The 21303-nt window shown below is 35.1% G+C and overlaps 1 protein-coding gene across 18 annotated transcripts in view; it reads right to left on the minus strand.

The window, feature by feature from the left end:
• HDAC9 (histone deacetylase 9) overlaps positions 1-21303 on the minus strand; it is a 931635-nt gene that overhangs the window by 45655 nt on the left and 864677 nt on the right. For all 18 annotated transcript variants that reach the window (XR_005789365.1, XM_040472481.1, XM_040472497.1 and 15 more), the window contains one exon: positions 8275-8359. Coding sequence is in view for 17 of the 18 variants with exons in the window: in XM_040472481.1 (XP_040328415.1) it covers positions 8275-8359 (85 nt within the window). In the remaining variant the exon portion in view is untranslated. The remainder of the gene's footprint in view (positions 1-8274; positions 8360-21303) is intronic.

Raw genomic sequence — 21303 nt, forward strand, 5'->3', positions numbered from 1 at the left:
TTATTTGCCATTTTGTTGCCACAGTAGCTCCAATTTAGAAAAGCAGTATGGTGATATGCCATGCCATTCTTACTGAAATTTCTCAGAGAAGCTAAGTGACTTGCTCCTCATCATGTTTGTGAGTGGTAGAGAGGATCATATTGGAGTTACTGTCATTTTAAAATCCTCTATCCTGGTGTTTTTCAACTTATCAGCTGCGGAGCGTTGTAGCTAAATTTGTAAAGAATCCTCAAATTCTTGTGTACATATATATTTTTCTTGATCCACAAATCAAAAGATACTATGATTATCACTATTATCATTCAGGAGGTCTACAAAATTGGTTGACACTTAAAAAGTACTCTTCTTACTAAAAAGTGAGTAAGTGAAAGGAAACCATGGCTCTATACTTGTGGTTTTCATATTTTGGGGTTTCACAGATCAATATCAATATCATTCATTATATGTTTTAGAGCTTAAAATTATAGTCTTTCAAATAACATGGATTGAGTTTTATGGAAAACTCACTTCATAATTCCTCCCTTCAAAATCAGTAAAAATGTTATCATGGGCCAGGATTGGTGTGAAAAATGTCATTTGGGAACCCTGCTTCTCACCTTACAATGAAAAAGAAGGGAAGAAGAGTTCAATGGACTCTGTAACTTGTTAGGGTGGGTTTTAGAAAAGGAAACATACAGATGAGGGTTCTTTATCCTTCTCTGGGCTGACTCTTACCTGGCATCACTCACTGGTGATTATAGCCACCAGCAAACTATTAGTTTCAGCTCTGAGAATTGCCACCTCTAAGATTAGTGATGAAAGTGGTAGCTCACAAGTAATTCATGTTCCTCCTAATTTAGAAGTGATTCATCATTATGGGTTAAGGAAGACAGAAGAAAAGAGCTCATACATAATTTGCCTATTCTTCTCAATCTCTTATCTGCATGGGCTAGCCAAGGAGTTATGTTAGTTAGTTAAGAAAATTAACCTGGGCTAAGAAAAAAATGTGGCAAATATGGACAGATCAACGGATTCAACTGATTCAACTGTTATTCATTCAATAAACATTTGCACAATGCCTACCTTGGACAGACATTGTGTAAAGAATATAGCAATTAAAAACAAATAACACCAGCAAAAACAATCTCTGCCATGAAAACACACAGGAAATGTACCTAATCTAGAATAACAAGAAAGGGAGACTCATACATGGCTTCTCAAAAGAGATAACATCTGAGCTAAGTCTAGAAAACTTGATAGGGATGAGGCAGAACACTTGTTACCAAAGTGAACAGCATGTGCAAACAAGAAGCTTCTTGACCATCTCAAACATAGTTGATCTTTGTATACATCCGCCATCTTGAGATGAAACCAGACCCTAACCTGTCAGGAGGGGTCTTTATTACCTGTCAGGAATAATGATTGCCCTGCCGTTGCCTAGTAAGGTCTTTCTTTCTTAGCTAAATGAGTAACATAAACAAGGACAGGACAACAGGGATGATCCTGCTGCCAAATATTCCCATACATGTGGCCAGGCAAAGGGCCAATGCTAATCACAGCCTCCAGCACCTGCATACCCTCAGCTGGGGGGCTCTGTTCTCAAAGAGAAATTCACAGAAGGCCTGTCAGCACCTTGCTGTCTGTCTTGGGACAAGGCTATCTAGGAACTTGCCTGAATGTTTCCCACATGCTACAAATCCTGCTTCTCGACATTTACATAGTTTTCTGATACTGTAGTCCCAAACCGTAGCACAAAAGAATCCTTCACAACCTATACTAACAATTCAAACACCTCCCGAAGTTAAAAGGAGGCACCTGTGAGATGCTCAGAGACACATGTGAAGAGAGGGTTCTTCAGTTAAACAAAGGCCACCTTAAAGACAACCTGTGCAGTTGCAAAGGACCCCCATATACAGAAGGGCCCGCATGTTGCATTCAGTGCTCTGCTGTCACCTTCATGAAATTATAGTATTTTTTTAACAAGGAAGTATTCACACATTTTCATTTTGTACTGGGATCTGCAAATTATGTAGTGGGTCCTGACTACTTTCCCCACCAAAGGGGAAAAGGGGAGCCTAGTCAAGGGCCTGAAGCCCTATAAGAGGACTTGGAATGGAAGAGTGAGTTATAAAACAGAGAAAAATAAAAGTAAGAGTACAATTTTATAGTTTGTAAGGAAATCTAGCATTGTTTGCTAAGGCAGAAGCCCATTAATTTTAATTTCTCAAGCCATTATGAAGTTTGTTACTCAGAAACACCCACATTATTTTATTGCTTAATGGACCTTATGCAGCCCTTTTCTGGTTCTTTAGTCTGGAAGAGTGGCCCCAAAGACATACAATTCAAATGGTCCCAAAAGACACACAATTCAAAGAACTACATAAAAATGTACCACATAGTGTCAAAGCCACAGTCTCAAACAACTTTCTCTGCACTGTTTTCTACTTCATGTCCCAAATGACAAGAGATCATTCTCATCTTGTATTTGTCTTTCCCATTACAACCTTTACTCACCAGTTCCTTCTTAACCACAACTCGTGTTCTCCCTGTGGTAAAGTTACTATCAGTCTTTCCTGGCAAATATCTTTTCACATCACTAACACCTTGATTTTTATCAGGAATGGCTGAATAATTTGCAGGGCCCAGTGCAAAATAAAAATGTGGGCCCCTTTTTCAAAACTTAGTAAAGTTTTGCTCTTAGGAAGAGCATGAAACTATGCATTGGGTCCTTATAAGTGTGGAGTTATGTGACTGCACAGGCTGAACATCCAAGAAGCCATCTTTATTTATTTATTTTTTTAACTTTATTTTATTTTTTTTTCAATATATGAAATTTATTGTCAAATTGGTTTCCATACAACACCCAGTGCTCATCCCAAAAGGTGCCCTCCTCAATACCCATCACCCACCCTCCCCTCCCTCCCACCCCCCATCAACCCTCAGTTTGTTCTCAGTTTTTAACAGTCTCTTATGCTTTGGCTGTCTCCCACTCTAACCTCTTTTTTTTTTTTCCTTCCCCTCCCCCATGGGTTTCTGTTAAGTTTCTCAGGATCCACATAAGAGTGAAACCATATGGTATCTGTCTTTCTCTGTATGGCTTATTTCACTTAGCATCACACTCTCCAGTTCCATCCACGTTGCTACAAAGGGCCATATTTCATTCTTTCTCATTGCCACGTAGTATTCCATTGTGTATATAAACCACAATTTCTTTATCCATTCATCAGTTGGTGGACATTTAGGCTCTTTCCACAATTTGGCTATTGTTGAGAGTGCTGCTATGAACATTGGGGTACAGGTGCCCCTATGCATCAGTACTCCTGTATCCCTTGGGTAAATTCCTAGTAGTGCTATTGCTGGGTCATAGGGTAGGTCTATTTTTAATTTTCTGAGGAACCTCCACACTGCTTTCCAGAGCGGCTGTACCAATTTGCATTCCCACCAACAGTGCAAGAGGGTTCCCGTTTCTCCACATCCTCTCCAGCATCTATAGTCTCCTGATTTGTTCATTTTGGCCACTCTGACTGGCGTGAGGTGATATCTGAGTGTGGTTTTGATTTGTATTTCCCTGATAAGGAGCGACGTTGGACATCTTTTTATGTGCCTGTTGGCCATCCGGATGTCTTCTTTAGAGAAGTGTCTATTCATGTTTTCTGCCCATTTCTTCACTGGGTTATTTGTTTTTCAGGTGTGGAGTTTGGTGAGCTCTTTATAGATTTTGGATACTAGCCCTTTGTCCGATATGTCATTTGCAAATATCTTTTCCCATTCCGTTGGTTGCCTTTTAGTTTTGTTGGTTGTTTCCTTTGCTGTGCAGAAGCTTTTTATCTTCATAAGGTCCCAGTAATTCATTTTTGCTTTTTATTCCCTTGCCTTTGGGGATGTGTCGAGTAAGAGATTGCTACGGCTGAGGTCAGAGAGGTCTTTTCCTGCTTTCTCCTCTAGGGTTTTGATGGTTTCCTGTCTCACATTCAGGTCCTTTATCCACTTTGAGTTTATTTTTGTGAATGGTGTGAGAAAGTGGTCTAGTTTCAACCTTCTGCATGTTGCTGTCCAGGTCTCCCAGCACCATTTGTTAGAGAGACTGTCTTTTTTCCATTGGATGTTCTTTCCTGCTTTGTCAAAGATGAGTTGGCCATACGTTTGTGGGTCTAGTTCTGGGGTTTCTATTCTATTCCATTGGTCTATGTGTCTGTTTTTGTGCCAATACCATGCTGTCTTGATGATGACAGCTTTGTAGTAGAGGCTAAAGTCTGGGATTGTGATGCCTCCTGCTTTGGTCTTCTTCTTCAAAATTACTTTGGCTATTCGGGGCCTTTTGTGGTTCCATATGAATTTTAGGATTGCTTGTTCTAGTTTCGAGAAGAATGCTGGTGCAATTTTGATTGGGATTGCATTGAATGTGTAGATAGCTTTGGGTAGTATTGACATTTTGACAATATTTATTCTTCCAATCCATGAGCAGGGAATGTCTTTCCATTTCTTTAAATCTTCTTCAATTACCTTCATAAGCTTTCTATAGTTTTCAGCATACAGATCTCTTACATCTTTGGTTAGATTTATTCCCAGGTATTTTATGGTTCTTGGTGCAATTGTGAATGGGATTAGTTTCTTTATTTGTCTTTCTGTTGCTTCATTGTTAGTGTATAAGAATGCAACTGATTTCTGTACATTGATTTTGTATCCTGCAACTTTGCTGAATTCATGGATCAGTTCTAGCAGACTTTTGGGGGATTCTGCCGGGTTTTCCATGTATGATATCATGTCATCTGCAAAAAGCAAAAGCTTGACTTCATCTTTGCCAATTTTGATGCCTTTGATTTCCTTTTGTTGTCTGATTGCTGATGCTAGAACTTCCACCACTATGTTAAACAACAGCGGTGAGAGTGGGCATCCGTGTCGTGTTCCTGATCTCAGGGAAAAAGCTCTCAGTTTTTCCCCATTGAGGATGATGTTAGCTGTGGGCTTTTCATAAATGGCTTTTATGATGTGTAAGTATGTTCCTTCTATCCCGACTTTCTCAAGGGTTTTTATTAAGAAAGGGTGCTGGATTTTGTCAAAGGCCTTTTCTGCATCGATTGACAGGATCATATGGTTCTTCTCTTTTTTTTTTATTAATGTGATGTATCACGTTGACTGATTTGCCGATGTTGAACCAGCCCTGCATCCCAGGAATGAATCCCACTTGATCATGGTGAATAATTCTTTTTATATGCTGTTGAATTCTATTTGCTAGTATCTTATTGAGAATTTTTGCATCCATATTCATCAGGGATATTGGCTTGTAGTTCTCTTTTTTTACTGGGTCTCTGTCTGGTTTAGGAATCAAAGTAATACTGTCCAAGAAGCCATCTTTAATTCTCAGTGGCCAAAATTGGGTCACATACCCAATTCCTTAACCAATCACTATTTAAGTGGGTTAACTAGTTTAGGCTTAGACGAAGAACAGCTTCCCTGGAACTGGGCATAAGTTCATCGTCTCTGAGTTGCATGGTATCTGGTGGCAAGGATTCATGATTAAGACCAGGCTTCTTTTGAGTAGAAGTTAGGAAGGCATTGTTGCTGAGTAGCCAACAACAGTACCCACTATGTCATGTATCCATGGCTAAGAAAGAGGAGGCCTTCTTCAGACACTCCCTTTGATGCAAGCTCTCATTCCCTAGGGCCTTGAAGGTCAAATCCTCCCAACTTAACTCTGCCTGCTTTCCATTCCCAGGCCCCTATGCACTTTAAATATCTCCCCTGGTGTCAACCCGTTCCACAGGTACATGGGGGGGTGAAAAGATGTGATTCCCATACTCCTGACTATCATCAAAAGAAGGAACCAAGACTAACCGACCATAAAGTACACAAAAAACTCAAATAATAGAAGAAATTTAAGGAAAAATGCTACTAATTAAAATCCACATGTTAGTGTTGAGAGTTAGTGGAAGTATTGGGTTTACAAATGCTGGATGGAATCCTCAGTAGGAGTTGAGAAAGACAGGGGATTTTAATTTTTTTTTTCAACGTTTTTATTTATTTTTGGGACAGAGAGAGACAGAGCATGAACGGAGGAGGGGCAGAGAGAGAGGGAGACACAGAATCGGAAACAGGCTCCAGGCTCTGAGCCATCAGCCCAGAGCCTGACGCGGGGCTCGAACTCACAGACCGCGAGATCGTGACCTGGCTGAAGTCGGACACTTAACCGACTGTGCCACCCAGGCGCCCCAAGACAGGGGATTTTAAATGGGGGTAGTTGTCAGTGTTGAGTGCTGTGGAATGCATTTTAGAACAGAAGACTAATTCACAATCCACAGTGGTAGAATTCTCATAGAGCAAGTTTTGATAGTAGAATGAGTCTTTTTCAAGAGACAAACAGGTTTGTTTGGCTAGAGCAGACTGAAAAAATCACTCAAAAATGTCCGTGGTAAAGTCATGCAGTAGAAAGTTATTACCAGGAAATTAGATCTAATACAAAAGGCAACAGTACAGTTTTTGAAGATGTACACTGTGATTTTTTCATACCTATGTGAAAATTGAGAGCTTGCTTTTGTTACTCTCTTCCAAACATTCGCTCTTCATCTGGCCCAAATCCTGTTCAGTCCTTAACACCAAGCTCAGGCCCTATCACTGCCAACAGGCCTTCCCTGAACCTTCCTTCTACCTTCCTCACTTTCTAGTATCTCTCAACCCCACTGAAAGTGACTTAAGAAAGAGAATGCTCCTTCTCTACTGTCTCAGTGCACCTCATGACCCCACATTGGAAGGATCTATTGAAGCGTCTCTCACTCACTGGACTATAACTCTTTGATGCCAGAAACTCTACCTATTCTTCTTCATAACTTCTGTGCCTTGATGACTGATGAAATTATCTTCTATCAACATATCATAAGTATTAAAGAATGCTAATACAATCAGAAGATACATAAGAACAATAACTTTTAATAATCTATGTGTATAATGGCAAAAGAGTGCTCAGAATAAAAGAAAATAATATGTATAAAAAGTAGGTATTTTTATACTATTGATTACCTGAAAGGGGTATTAGAGTGGATGTAGATGAATATGAGAAGGCTGTCAAAGATCATTTTAAGATCCCTTTCCTTAAGATCCAGAACAATATATAATAGAGTCTCTTAATTTACTCTCAATGGAAATGAGACAATATAATGACAGGTTTTGGTTCCAAATATTTGAATGTTTACATTTCTAGTCTCTGAAGATCCTTAAAATTTGGACTTTATTCCAGTTATGATATAACTAATAAACATTTATGGGGAACCTATGACCTTCAATCCAGGCAATAATGAAATTAAGTAAAGTGGAGATTGCTTTGAGCTCCTATATGGCATGATTTGTAAATAGTCACAGCACCCCACATACACCCATATCTCAAAATTGCTTCTGAGCTAGCAAAGTCAAAAACTTAGAAAGCTGGAAGGTGGTTTCTTTAGTGGTATTTAAAAAATGCTTCTATAGGACAATAGCAAAGCTAAGGGTTTTCCTGATTCTTCTTCACACATAATTTTGCCATTTGGTTTTTCCCTTCATGCTAACTTTTGTGTTAATTTATGCTTGATTTCAAGTGTGTGTATGTGTGTTTATGTGTGTGAAGGGAAATGGATAATAAAGTTTCTGACTTTCCGTCCTTTGTTTAGATTTTCTTTTCTTTTGTTTTTATTTTTTTTTTTTTACCGTTTATTTTTATTTTTGGGGGCAGAGAGAGAGGGAGACAGAATCCGAAGCAGGCTCCTGGCTCTGAGCTCTCAGCACACAGCCCAATGTGGGGCTCGAACTCACAGACTGCGAGATCATGACCTGAGCCAAAGTCAGCGGCTCAACCAACTGAGCCACCCAGGGACCCTAGATTTTCTAGTAGTGAGGCTTTTTCACTAACTTTCTCCTCTCTTGACAAACTGAAAACCAGTAAATGATTCCTTAATTCTAACATCATTAGGAGATAACTTACCCTTAGTTAAGATTAGACAATATAATTAAAATTTCTATATTAATTTCATTTTTTAATGGATACTTAGTGGTAGTAATGAAAAAAGAATCCAAGCACTTGGAAAATATGAGAAAAACATGGTTCTAAATATAAAGGCTCTGAGTTATCAGTGTAAGGTTAGATTAAGCACATTAAGAGCAAGGCAGTAACACATTTAGGTATAAATACATAATGTGTGTAAATTAGAATTCTAAATATGATTCTCATATTTGAGAAGCTCAAATATGTTTTTCATGTGTTCTCATTCTCAATATGTTTAATTAATTGTACCTGATTAGAAATTAAAAAAAAAATTAAAGACATACTTTGAATTTCAATGATCTTCTGTAAAGAAATAACAGCATTCATATTCGGGGTTTGGTGGAGAATATCTTCTGCAAGCGGCTCCAGCTGCAAGAAGAGTAGATAATAAAGAGCAGAATATTATGACTTTATAGTAAGTCTGACAGAAGCAAAGCAAATTGAAACAACCTAAAAAAAAGGCTGCCCCAAGAACTAGTTAACATTTTCATTTTGCTGATAGCAGTTCTAAAAGTGTAACCAGTTTTATTTTCTGTTTTGTAGCCATGTAATTGAATTCCAAAGGGCTTTTCTATTGGTCACAAAACTAATCTATGAAGTCCCTGAAGCAGGTGCATGTCTGTGTATTATTCATTAAAAATCTGAGTTATTTGTGTAATTTTTGTGGGTTCTTCACAAACCAAATTCCATCATGTCTGTATGTGCAGCTGGGCCCTGCAAACAAAACCTCAGGGAAGTTGCAGTAGACGGAAAGTGGGCAGTTTATTATCCATACTTTCATAGTATTTTTACATCCGGCCACCTTACACTTTCGGACACTTCACAGTAGAAAGCCATAAGACATAGCTGCTCTTACTCAATTGCGGTTAAAGAAATGGTAGAGAAAATGTTCAAATAAAACCAGAGCTAAAAAAACTTCATGTTTAAAAGGGAAATAACTGTGCATTTTCATTTAACTTCTACTATATTCATAACTAGGCAGGCAGAAGTCCATGTGGAAGCACAGGACAAATTCCTGTCTTGCAAATCTATCATGATCTTCTGGAATTACAATGATTTTTCATGGACAAGCTTTGCAAACATTGCTTTGTGAGAAATGAAGAGGAACTTTAAATAATTTATGGATTGTTCTGGCAGAACTAAATCTGGTGATGCATCCTGGGAATACCTTGGTGATGTTGCTTGGTGTGTATCAGCAGAAACCGCACACCCAGAACCTTGCAAACAAAATAGCTGTGTAGCTATTGAAATCCAGAAAGCAAGGAAAGTAATAGTAACAAAGGTATTTAAAAAAAAAGGAGTTTTCTTAGAAAATCTGAAGTTAGTAGTCACAAATTCAAACTGATGGTCAAATTATAATATGGCTTGAAAAGGAACCGATGTCACTAGACATTGTACTGAAAAACTCATCTATGTCTCTTTTTCTGTAGAAAAAACCTAAAAACTCAGGAATTCCAAGTTTCCACAGCATATGTGAGTGAATCTTCCCCCCAGGGTCTCTCTGAATTGATTATTCTATACTTCAATCATGGAATCTAAAACAATAGCACCTTTCTTCCAGATGCCATAGGATAACTGAGTAGCTCAGGGATATTTATATATGGGTAAATTCACTAAATACAACTTTCAAGAAGGTTCTTTTCAGCTGCCAAAGAAAAACCTTTTAAAACATCAAAAGGTTATTTGCAATACAGTTTAGCAAGAGAGAAAAAAAGTGTCAGTGAAAAGGTTCTGTAATCTCAAATTCTTAAAATTTGTTAAAATCAATTTTTAAATCTGGTATTTCATATAGTATCTTCAAGAATATGTTACCCTAGTTAAGACCCTCTTAACTCAAAGGAAGTAATGAATCATAGGCAGTAGGTTACTTGGAAAACATACTCAAGAATCAGATAGGGTTGAACTACCTTTCTTATAAATACTCCTTTCACTTCAGTCTCAGAGCTTAAAGAACATTTTTAATAGAAATCAGGTAGGATTTACTAACAAAATTTTTGAAACATCACCCTATGTTCAAATATCTAAGAACAAAACAATGAGGTGATTTCAGCATATTTAGTTCTTCAAAAAGCTCTCCTGTGCCATTAGGGGGAAAATGCTGACAAATTAAAAGGTGCAGGCTACTGGAAAGAAAACTACAGGCAGATCATTAATGTAAAAACCTCATTTCTGGAATTCTCCTGCATTGAGGTTTGTGGGCTATTTTTAAGATCTGGGTTATGTAGAACGTAAATGTGATTCAGGGTGTTGAGAGTAAAAATACAAACCACACTAAACCTTCAATTTGGAATGGTCAGTTAAATATGATAAAGTTGTGTCTACTTATAAAAGCAACCTAGAGAATTAAAGCAATTACACTGATAATTTAAACCCCCAAACCATTTCCCTGCATGTTTTTAGGTGAATGCCATTTGGAGGATTTAATCTTCAATAAATTGCTGCAATTTGCTTCATTTTGAGGATATACACACAGACAGAGATGAATTCAGAAAGTTCTCAGTGTACGTTCTTTATTTTTCCTTAGGTAGCTCTGCAGAGAAGGTAATAGGTAATATTCTGAGTTGGCAAGAAGGCAATAGCATTTAGGGTCTGTTTTCATAAGAGAGACCACAGAATTGAGTTGTCTTTTCTAGAGTGTTTGTTGATTTAATCATTCAAAATTATAAGCACTAAAAATATCTGCTGGAAGCATCTATTTAACAAATATTTATAAGTATTGGTATAACTATAATGAAATAATATTAAATGAATAGTCATTTTTCTTAAATTTGGACAGAAACTAACAATATGCAGTAAAGCTCTGTTATGTATTTGGTTTGGCTGATAAGATACAGCAAAAACATTGGCTGTTGAGGCTAATCAATGTTAGTAAGAGTTATTAAAATATAAATAAGGAAGTAATTTACATAAAACAATACTTTTGTATGCAAAACTTATAGTAAGATAAAACAGATGCAGATGAAGGAAATATCACACATCTGTCATGCTATCTTTGTTGAGCAATTCCATCAAGTGATGATAATTATCAGGGAGTAAGAAGATACACTAGATAATTTTTAACACAACCTCTTGACACATGAGGTTCTCATCCAGCATATCTAAAGCTTAAACGCAACCATTACTTACATAACTTCTTTATACAAATTTTCTGACTGTGACAGGGAAATTTATTTTTCTATATTTTTTACAGAAAGTGGCAATACCATATTGATATAATTCAAATGTTTGCTAAGTTTCACATATCGTGTAATTTCTAAGTATTACAGCTATTTTAAAACACCATAAAATTGTGGCTATTATCATGTTGTAAATAAGTAATTTTCAGATTCTTTAGAATCAGACCATTTAATCAAAATCATTTTAGTTGGCTAACGTGCATTTATAGAAATAGGCAAAGGTATCCTTGGAGAAGCTCTTGAGTAAGAGTTTTAATATTTACTCTGTATTCATGAGACAAGAAAATCAACTTTATTATTTTCATGATTCAGAACTGAACAGAGAAAAGGCTAAACAGAGATTTTGCAATTAGGTACATGAGAACTGATGTATACATCAATCAAGCGGAGGATCTACTAACTACTCTTGTTAGCTTTTATGTTTCCCAAATACGCCCAGTGTTTCCACACTTTAATGCCTTTATTTATTCTGTTTCTTCTAAATTCTATTTTCTCTATCCTTATTTGAATTGGTGAAACCTTGCTAAATCATCCGAGGACCAATACGAACATTGTCTGCTCTGTGAAATCTTTTCTAAAATTCTCTGTGAGGGCAAATGGCTTCCACTTCTGTTCTTCCTTTCCACATAAATATTCATGTTTACTCTACACATTTTTGTAGTAAGCCACGTCTGTCATTTTCCACTTTGTTGTGAGCCCTTTAAAGGCAAAGATATAGCCTGGTATATGGTGAGCATTAAAAAATATGTTGAATGGGGGCGCCTGGGTGGCTCAGTCGGTTAAGCGTCCGACTTCAGCTCAGGTCATGATCTCATGGTTCGTGGGTTCGAGCCCAGCGTCGGGCTCTGTGCTGACAGCTCAGAGCCTGGAGCCTGCTTTGGATTCTGTGTCTCCCTCTCTCTCTGACCCTCCCCTGTTCATGCTCTGTCTCTCTGTGTCTCAAAAATAAATAAACGTTAAAAATATTAAAAAAATATGTTGAATGAAGGAAAGATTAATTGAAAGAAAACATAAAGAGGTTTTCTTTATTCTGGCCTCCAGAGCTAACATATCTAAGTGGGATAGGTTTTTTTCTTGGTTACCTGCTGTAGTTGGGGCATGGTTTTAGGGTGAAAGACTAGAAGGAATAATGGATAATTCATTTTTAAATCAATGTAATCGATTTTTAGTTGAGGTTTTAGTTGATTTTTGAACTTAAATTGACCATTCTTGAAACTTAGTTATTAAGTCCAGTAATGTGTAAATGAGTAATTTTGTATAGACTTTCTACATACATAATTATATCATCTGTGAATAATGAGACATCTGTTTATTTATCTTTAAACTTTATTTTTTGTTTCTTTTTCATACCCTATTACACAGTCTAGGACCACCAATGCAATGTTAAAATGAAGCAGTAAAAGTGAGCATCTTTTCCTTGTTTTTGATTTCAGAGAAAAATTCCCATATTTCACCCTTAAATCTGATGCTAACTACAGAATGTTTATAAATATCCTTTATCAAGTTAATACATTTTCCTTTTATTCCTAGTGCGTCAAAAGTCATAACTGGGTGTTTAATTTATCAACTGATTTTTTAGCATCTATTGAAATGGTTATGTTTCTTTATCATTTTCTTAATATGGTGAATTATAATTACTTATTTTGGAATGTTACTATGTTATGTTCCTGGCTTAAACATAATTTTGTTATGGGGTTTTAAGATATTGAAGAATGGCTATAATTTTGTTTATGCTTATGAGCAGAATTTTCCTATAATATTCCTTTCTTATAATGTTTGTTCAAGTTTAGGGTATCATATTATACTGGTCTCAAATAATTAGCTGTGTTCTTACTCCTACCCCCTTACTCTGAAACAGTGTAAATTATAGAATTCACTGGTGAAGCCATATGGGTTCACCATGGTACTTTCTCTTGGTAAATTTGGCTTTAAAGATTCAATTTTGAGGGCACCTGGGTGGCTCAGTTGGTTAAGCATCTGACTTCAGCTCAGGTCATGATCTCATGGCTCACAAGTTCAAGCCCCCCTGTTGGGCTGTGCTGACAGCTCAGAACCTACAGCCTGTTTTGGATCTGTGTCTCCTTTTTCTGCCCCTCCCCTGCTTGTGCTCTCTCTCGCTCTCTCTCTCTCTCTCAAAAATAAATAAAAGCATTAAAAAAAGATTCAGTTTTGTAAATTATTATAGTATCATTCAAATTTTTGGTCTTCTTGATTCAGTTTTTTCAAGGTTATATTTTTATAAGAAATTTCCCATTTCAAATAAAATTTCAATTGTTTTACATAAACATTTCTTTAAATATTCTTTTGTAACCCACACATTAAAATCTGTGGTAAGTCTACTTTTTCATTTCAAGTACTGGTAATGCATAACTTTTCTCTGTCTTGCTAGATTTCTATCAATTCTGTTAATTGTTTCAAAGAACTAAACTTTGACTTTTTTTTCCTTTTAAAAAGTTTAATATTCATTTTTTTTTTTTTGAGAGAGAGAGAGAGACAGAGTGTGAGAGGGGGGAGGGGCAGACAGAGAGGGAGACAACAGAATCTGAAGCAAGCTGCAGACTATGACATGTGAGCCCAGAGCCTGCTCAACCTCTGTAAGTCTGTAAGATCATGACTTGAGCCAAAGTAGGACGCTTAACCAACCGAGCCGGCCAGGTGCCCCCTAAACTTTGAGTTTTGAATATCTTATACATTATATATTTGTTTTGTATTTCATTATTTCTTCTCTATACATATCTTTTGCTTACTTCATGTTTAATTCATGCTTTGATTTTTCTAATTGCTTTAGTTCTATACGTCTATCTTTAATTTTAAAGTTTCTTCTATTCTAATATACACATTTAAAAGCTTTACATTTTCCCCAAATTCACCTTTATATACATGACACAAATTTTAATATTTCATATTTTCATAATCATTCAACTCAAAATATTTTCTAATACTCACTGTGATTTCTTTGGCATATGAGATATTGTACTTTGAAATCTCCAAATAAATGAGTTTTTCCAATTAGTTTTTTATTTCAAATTACATAACTAAATTTTTTTTTAGTTTTGTTTTTATACTTCATTTTATTTTACATCATTGGTATCTTACTTTTATTTTACTGTAGTAAGAACACTTAACACAAATTCCAACCACTTAAAAAATTAAGTGTATAATACATTATTGTTGACTGCAGGAATAATGACATAGAGCAGATCACCAGAGCTTATTGATCTTTCTTGACTTAAACTTTATACTCATTGATTACTAACTCTCATTTATCTTTCCCTCCAACTCCTGACAACCGCCATTCACCCTCTCAGTCTATGAATCCGATTATTCTAGATACCTCACGTAAGTGGAATCATGCAGTATGTGTCTTTCTGCGAATGGACTGTTTCACTTAGCATAATGTCTTCAAGATTCATTCATGTTTCACATATTGCAAAATTTCTTTCCTTTTAAAGGCTGTATAGTATTCCATAACATGTATTTACCACATTTTCTTATTCATTCATCTTTCAGTAAACATTTAGCTTGTGTCCACATCTTGTCCTTGGTAAGTAGTGCTGCAATGATCATGGGAGTGCTATTATCTCTTCAAGATCCTGATCTTGCTGTATCATACAGCAGTTTTATATTTAACTTTTTGAGGGCCCTGTATACTGTTTTCTAGAGCAGTTGTACCATTCTGTATTCCCACCAATAGCATGCAAGGGTTCTAATTTCTCCACGTCCTTGCCAACACTCATCTTTGTGCCATTTTTGATAATATACTGACAGATGTGAGGTGACATCTCCGTGTGGTTTTGACTTGCATTTCTTGATGATTAGTGACATTAAACATTTCTTCATATACTTTGTGGCCAGTATATGTCTTCTTTGGAGAAATTTCTGTTCAAGTCCTTAGTCCATAGTGTTAAAAGTTCTTATATTTTTTAGATGCCTTATCAGATATATGGTTTGCAAATATTTTTTCCAATTCCATAGATTGCCTTTACACTCTGTTGATTGTTTCTTTTGCTGTACAGCTTTTTAATCTGATAGTCTTGTTTATTCTCGGTTTTGTTGCCAGTGCTTTTGGTGTCATATCCAGGAAATCACTGCCAAGACCAAAGTCATGAAACTTTCCCTGGTTTCTTTTAGGAGTTTTACAGTTTTGGGTTTTACATTCAAATCTTAACACATTTTGAGTTTATTTTTGTATATGAGATAAGATAAGGGTCCAGTTTCATTCTTTTATAAATACATACCAGTTTTCCCACCATTTGTTCAAGAGATTACTCTTTCTCCAATATGTATTCTTGGGACCGTATATGTATGAATCAGTTAACCATGTAGGTGTGTAGATTTATTTATATGCTTTCTCTTGGTCTCCAAGTCTACCTTTATGGCATTGTCGTACAATTTTAATTACCAACCTGTGTAATCTATTTTGAAATCAGGAGGTGTGAAGACTCCAGCTTTGTTCTTCCTTTTTACGACTAATTTGTTTATTTATGGTCTGTTGTGGTTTCATATGAATTATTTTTTTTCTATTCCTGTAAAATATGCCATTGGGATTTTGATATGGATTGCACTGAATACGCTGATCACTTTGGGAAGTATGAACATTTTAACAATATCAGGTCTTTTAATCCATAACCATGGATTGTGTTTCCATTTGTTTCTATTATGTAATATTGATTCTGGTTTAATTTCACTATGGTAAGAAGTTATAGTCTATATGAATTCAATTGAAATTTATTAAAATTTGCTTTATGTCCCCAAATATGGTTTGTTCTTGAAAACATTACAAGTGTCCTTGAAAAGAATGATTTTCCACAATTATTGGGTATGGCCTATTATATATATTTCAATTAGGGCAAGTTTATGAAAGTATTTAAATCTACATAACACCCTCTTTTATTATCTTCTTTCTCAATCAGTTTCAGAGAAGTATATTAAAATGTCATTATGATTCTGGTTTTGATTATTTTTCCATTTGCTTTTTTCAATTTTTGCCTGATATGTTTTGAACCTGAATTGTTAGATATGTTACTTTTGAATTGTTTCATCTTCTCAGTTAATAGAATATTTTACTACCATGAAGCATCTCTATCTCTACTTCATTTTTTTGTCTTAAAGTCCACGTTACCTGATATTAATATAGCCACATAAGCTTTATTTCAGTTAATTTCTGTAGTTTAATTTTTCTTTTTATATTTAAACTTTATTATTATATTATAACAAGTGTTCCTTTTTAAACAGCACTTTTTTATTATAATGTGATAATCTTTTGTTCTTATTGGCAAACGGAATCCATTTATGTCTTTTGTGGAACTGCACAAGCTGATTCTAAAATTTTATATAAAAACAAAGAAGGGACAAATGTAGCCACGACTGTGTTGAAGACAAAAAAATAAATGTGAGATTTGTTCTACCAGATATCAAGATTTCTTATAAAAACTATAGTAGTGAAGGAAGTATAGTACTGTCAAAAGGATAGACAAACAGACCTGTGGAATACAATAACATCTCTATGAATACACAGACAAAGATACTAATGCTCAGCCATAAGGAATAGATGGTCTTTTCAATAAACGGTACAGGATCAACTTTTAATTCACATTAAAAACACACACACACACACAAAAATTTAACTTCTACTTCGTGCTATATAGACGTTCAATTCCCGATGGACTATGCAGTTAAATGTTGAAGTCAAAAGTAAAGCTTAAGGAAAGAAAAAGGACAGTATTGACACAGCTTTGGCTATACACAAAGAAAACTTTGAAAGAATACAAAAGAGCTAACCATAAAGGAAATGACAGATTATACATTAAAAATTATTTTTATTTTTCAAAGGGCACAATTACAAGGGTAAATAGACAAGGTATTTCACCACATGAAACCAACAGTAGAATCCATAAACAACGGCTCAAATCAGTAAGAAAAATGACAATCTGAAAGTGGACAAAAGGTACTTCAAAAACGGAATATACACATAATCAAAAAGTAGATGAAGATCTGCTTTACTTCATTAGTATTTTGGCAAGACAAAACCATGACGATAAACTATTACACATACAACAGAATGTCTAACAATTTTAAAAGACTGACAATACCAAATGCTGGAAGTATGTAAAACAATGGAAACAGTCACATGCTGTTGGTAAATATGAATTGTGACAACCACTCTGGAAAAGTTTGTTATTATCTACAAAGACTAAACACATACAAATCCCACAACCCAGCAGTACCACTTTTAGATATATAGTCAACAGAAATGTGTAAAGAAATGCACCAAGAAACATATATATATATATATATTTATAAATATAAATACAAAAAATATAAATATAAATATAAATATAAATATAAATATAAATATAAAGTCCATCATAGCATTGTACATAATGGCTCCCAAACTGGAAAAATTCTCTATAGTCATTAAAACCAGAATAAGTAAAGTGTGGCATTTTCTTAGATATTCCTTTTATGAAGTGTAATAATACTACATAATAATGCAAATGACTGAACTATAGCTAGCTGCAATAACATGAATGAATCTCATAAACATGTATTGAGCAAAAGAAGTTATATACAAAGAGATAGATATTGTATGATTTCATTTATATAAAGTTAAAAAACTGGTAAATTAAAATCTTGTGTTGAGAAGGGGAGTACTAACTGGAAAAGAAAAATATGGGGTCTATTGAAGTGCTGACATTATTTTATTTCTTCACTTGGTTGGTGGTGATATATGTGCTTGATTAGTGGTATTTCATTGAGTTGTGCATTCATACCTTATACAGTTTTCTGAATATTGTATTTTACAATCAAAAAACATTTTAAAAAGACAATATGTTTTCTGACATAAAAGAATAGGGGAATAAATATGTTTATTAACTCCATATTTTTTCTACATATTATGGTGCATTTAAGTAAAAAGGTGAGATTGTAGGTATTTCAGGAAAAATAATTTATATTCTTAGATACAGGCTACAAATTTACCTACAAAGGGACTGAAAGACCCACTATAACATGCAAAGCAACACAGAAAAAATCTAGGAAGGGTTCAGTGTCAGGATGAAAAATATTGTGAAACTTTGGAAGAATATAGTGATCAAGACCAAGAGGATAAGGGAAGCAGTTTGCCATATAGATCTGACCTTCCATGTTGATGAACTATTATCAATTCCCTAGTGAGGAGGGAATGGTAGTTAAAACTCAACTTTCATTTAAATAATTGTCTTGGAGATGTCTTCAATTAGTTGTATATGTTTAATTTGATTGCTTAAGTAAATCTGGTTATAATTTTATCCATATTGTGATTCATGAGTCATTCTCAAAATAATCCTCTTTATTGATTTGAAGTCATTAAAATCTTTGACCAAAAAGATTGAAAAAAAAAAGTCAATCAGGATGGATTCCATTGATAATCAAGTTACTACACTGACAGATTACTGAGATTATTCAGATGGAGTCTGCCTGCACCCTACCTACATGTGGATGACATCACATAGCAATAAAGAAACATCTCTGGCCAAGAGGAGTGATATAAACATAACGAGTCTTATGAGAGTATCAGGAGAACCAAGAAACAAAGGGTACAGTCATGGCCATGGAGCCCACATGAAATATTAAAGGATTACCTGAATAAAATAAAAGGGACAAGAAGGCTAGATTCTGAGATTATTCCTGATGTTATTGCACTATTTACTGAATTTCATCCCAAGCTACCATGACAAAATATATCAGCTAATGAATGGAAGAAGGAAGACTATGAACAGATGCCTCTATTCACTGTCATATCCGAATAGTATCCCACAGTTTCTATGACACTTAACCACAGCAAACTTGGACTTAATGGTATATTTAAACACCTACAGCAAGAACTAGCTAAAGAGTTAAAAATGAACTTAAAGGTAAAAAGGAGGCATAGTAGTCTATTGGAAAGAGAATAAGGAATGCAATTAGTTGGATAATTTATACTATCAATATTTTTAAGCCTTGACATAAGGTTATAGATACAATGAGAAAACATTTCAAACTATGTATCTAAAGGTCCATATTAAGATGAAGTTTCAATAACATTGAAAGCAAGTTTTCTCAGTGCTTTATGTGTAGTTTCCTAACACAATGTCCACTGTTTAGACATGAATTTTTATAAAGAAGGCTTAGTTCATTCTACATGCCAAAAATCTTGTTTCCTTGCCCCTGTTTTTCAAATAAGCTTAAATTTGCTAGTTATACTTGGTAAGTCCTCCTGTTTTACTGTCCTTGATCTTTAGTTTTCTTCCTACTCATGTGTTTTTAAAATTTTCTCTTCTTTAATTTACAAGTTTTTAAACTGCTTTTCCTTAAATTTTTGTTGTTGTTGTTTAGTAAAGCGATTTGTACTATACTCTTTTCCAAATGTCAATTTTCTGCTAAGAAGACCTGCTTCACATCATGTAGCAGTGGTGTGCTGGCAAATGTTTAACAGAAATAGCTGTAATTCGTAGCATTTGCTGAATTCCATGGTGAAAATATTCCCACCAAGGCCTATTTCAAGATACCAGTGTGATGTCACTGAACTCAGGATTGAGTAGAGATACACACACAATTAGCTCTCACAAGCCACTGAAAGCCAGCTCTAACATATCACTGATAGACTATTATTTTGTTTATTAATAATCAGGGGAAAAGTCTTCCTAATGATTATCTCCTTAATGATTTTTTTTTCTTGTATAAGAGTATGCTTTCTTGAAAAATCATACACAGTTCTGTCATTATTTTACCCCCCAGCATGGGGCTTATTAGTTCAATTCTTCCATATTTTCCACAGAAATTCCAGTTCCTTATCTTATTCCATTCTACTGATCCAGCCTCATTATTTACTTTTATTCCACTCAAAGTAGCCTCTCCAGTGCCCAAAACAAACAAACCCAAAACAGAACCACCCACAATTCTAAGAAGTCTTAACGTCTTTATCTATGTATTTTTACTACAAGAGATAAATCCTTTCCTTTGGTTTTAGCTTGCCAAAATCTCATTTTTATTCAAGTCCAAGAAAGGTTAGTATCTATTATAATATCTATTAAAATATTTCTCCATCTTCATAGTTAAAAACAAAGGGTCCTATATTATATTCCCAAAGTATTTTGTTTATATTGCTTTTACTTTTATTTGTATTAGAAGTTTTGGAAATAAAATATATGTCCAATAAAAGACTAATGAATGAAAGGGCAGATAAATGAATGCCACAACATGTTTGTTTCACCACTGAAAAGAAATGCTTTCTCTCTTTTATTGGTAATCAGAACCCTCTGAAGTATCTAGGTTTCCAACTCACATTCCTTTTAACACCTTCTGAAAAGCCTAAAGACAAACAATATGTGAGATGTACATGATGGAGTTTTGAATTATCCAGATAACTTCTCCTTTATTTGGCATTTGCTAAAAAAGATAAACAAACAAAAAAATCCACCTATCACTTTGGCTCCATTTCTCATAAGCCTTGTAAATACAAGAAATGCAACATATCTACAATGGAAAGTATCTTCAAATATTATTTTCCAAAACATTTTTATTCTCTTTAGATTATTCATACATTCCCTTTCAGAGCATGGATATGTTTCATAATCTAAGAGAAAACCATGGAAAAAACATTGTTCTGTATTATCATACAGTGTCCCTGCATTCAATTCTTCCTTTCTCTACTCATGAATTCCAACAATTTAAGAGTTTGCAGGCTTTGCCAGATTCATACCAATTCCCCAATGGAGTCAGTCATACATAATCTGAAGGATGAAAAGATGGCAACACTACTTCTTTATTCAAAATCTAAAGCAAACAAACCCCTGATGACCAACTTGCACAATACCATCTCAAAAGTTCACCTCAGGGGTGGTTGTCAACACCTACTACAGTCAGTCCAAGTGACTTTTTCAGCATCTTTAGAGCAAAAAGTCACCTTGGGAAGATTATGAAAACACACAACCACTAAGTGTAGTCACTGTTTCTGAAATCCAAGTCAGATGAAAGCAGCTGAGCCTACTCGACAGGAGACAGCAGTTATTATGAAGAAGAAGAGAAAGGAGAAAAAGAAAAGGAGAGAGAAAGGAAGACAGGAAGGGAAGGAAGGAAGGAAGGAAGGAAGGAAGGAAGGAAGGAAGGAAGGAAGGA

The sequence above is a fragment of the Herpailurus yagouaroundi genome, unplaced genomic scaffold, assembly GCF_014898765.1.
Source record: "Herpailurus yagouaroundi ecotype Mexico unplaced genomic scaffold, PumYag 100, whole genome shotgun sequence".
NCBI classification, from domain to species: Eukaryota; Metazoa; Chordata; class Mammalia; order Carnivora; family Felidae; genus Herpailurus; species Herpailurus yagouaroundi.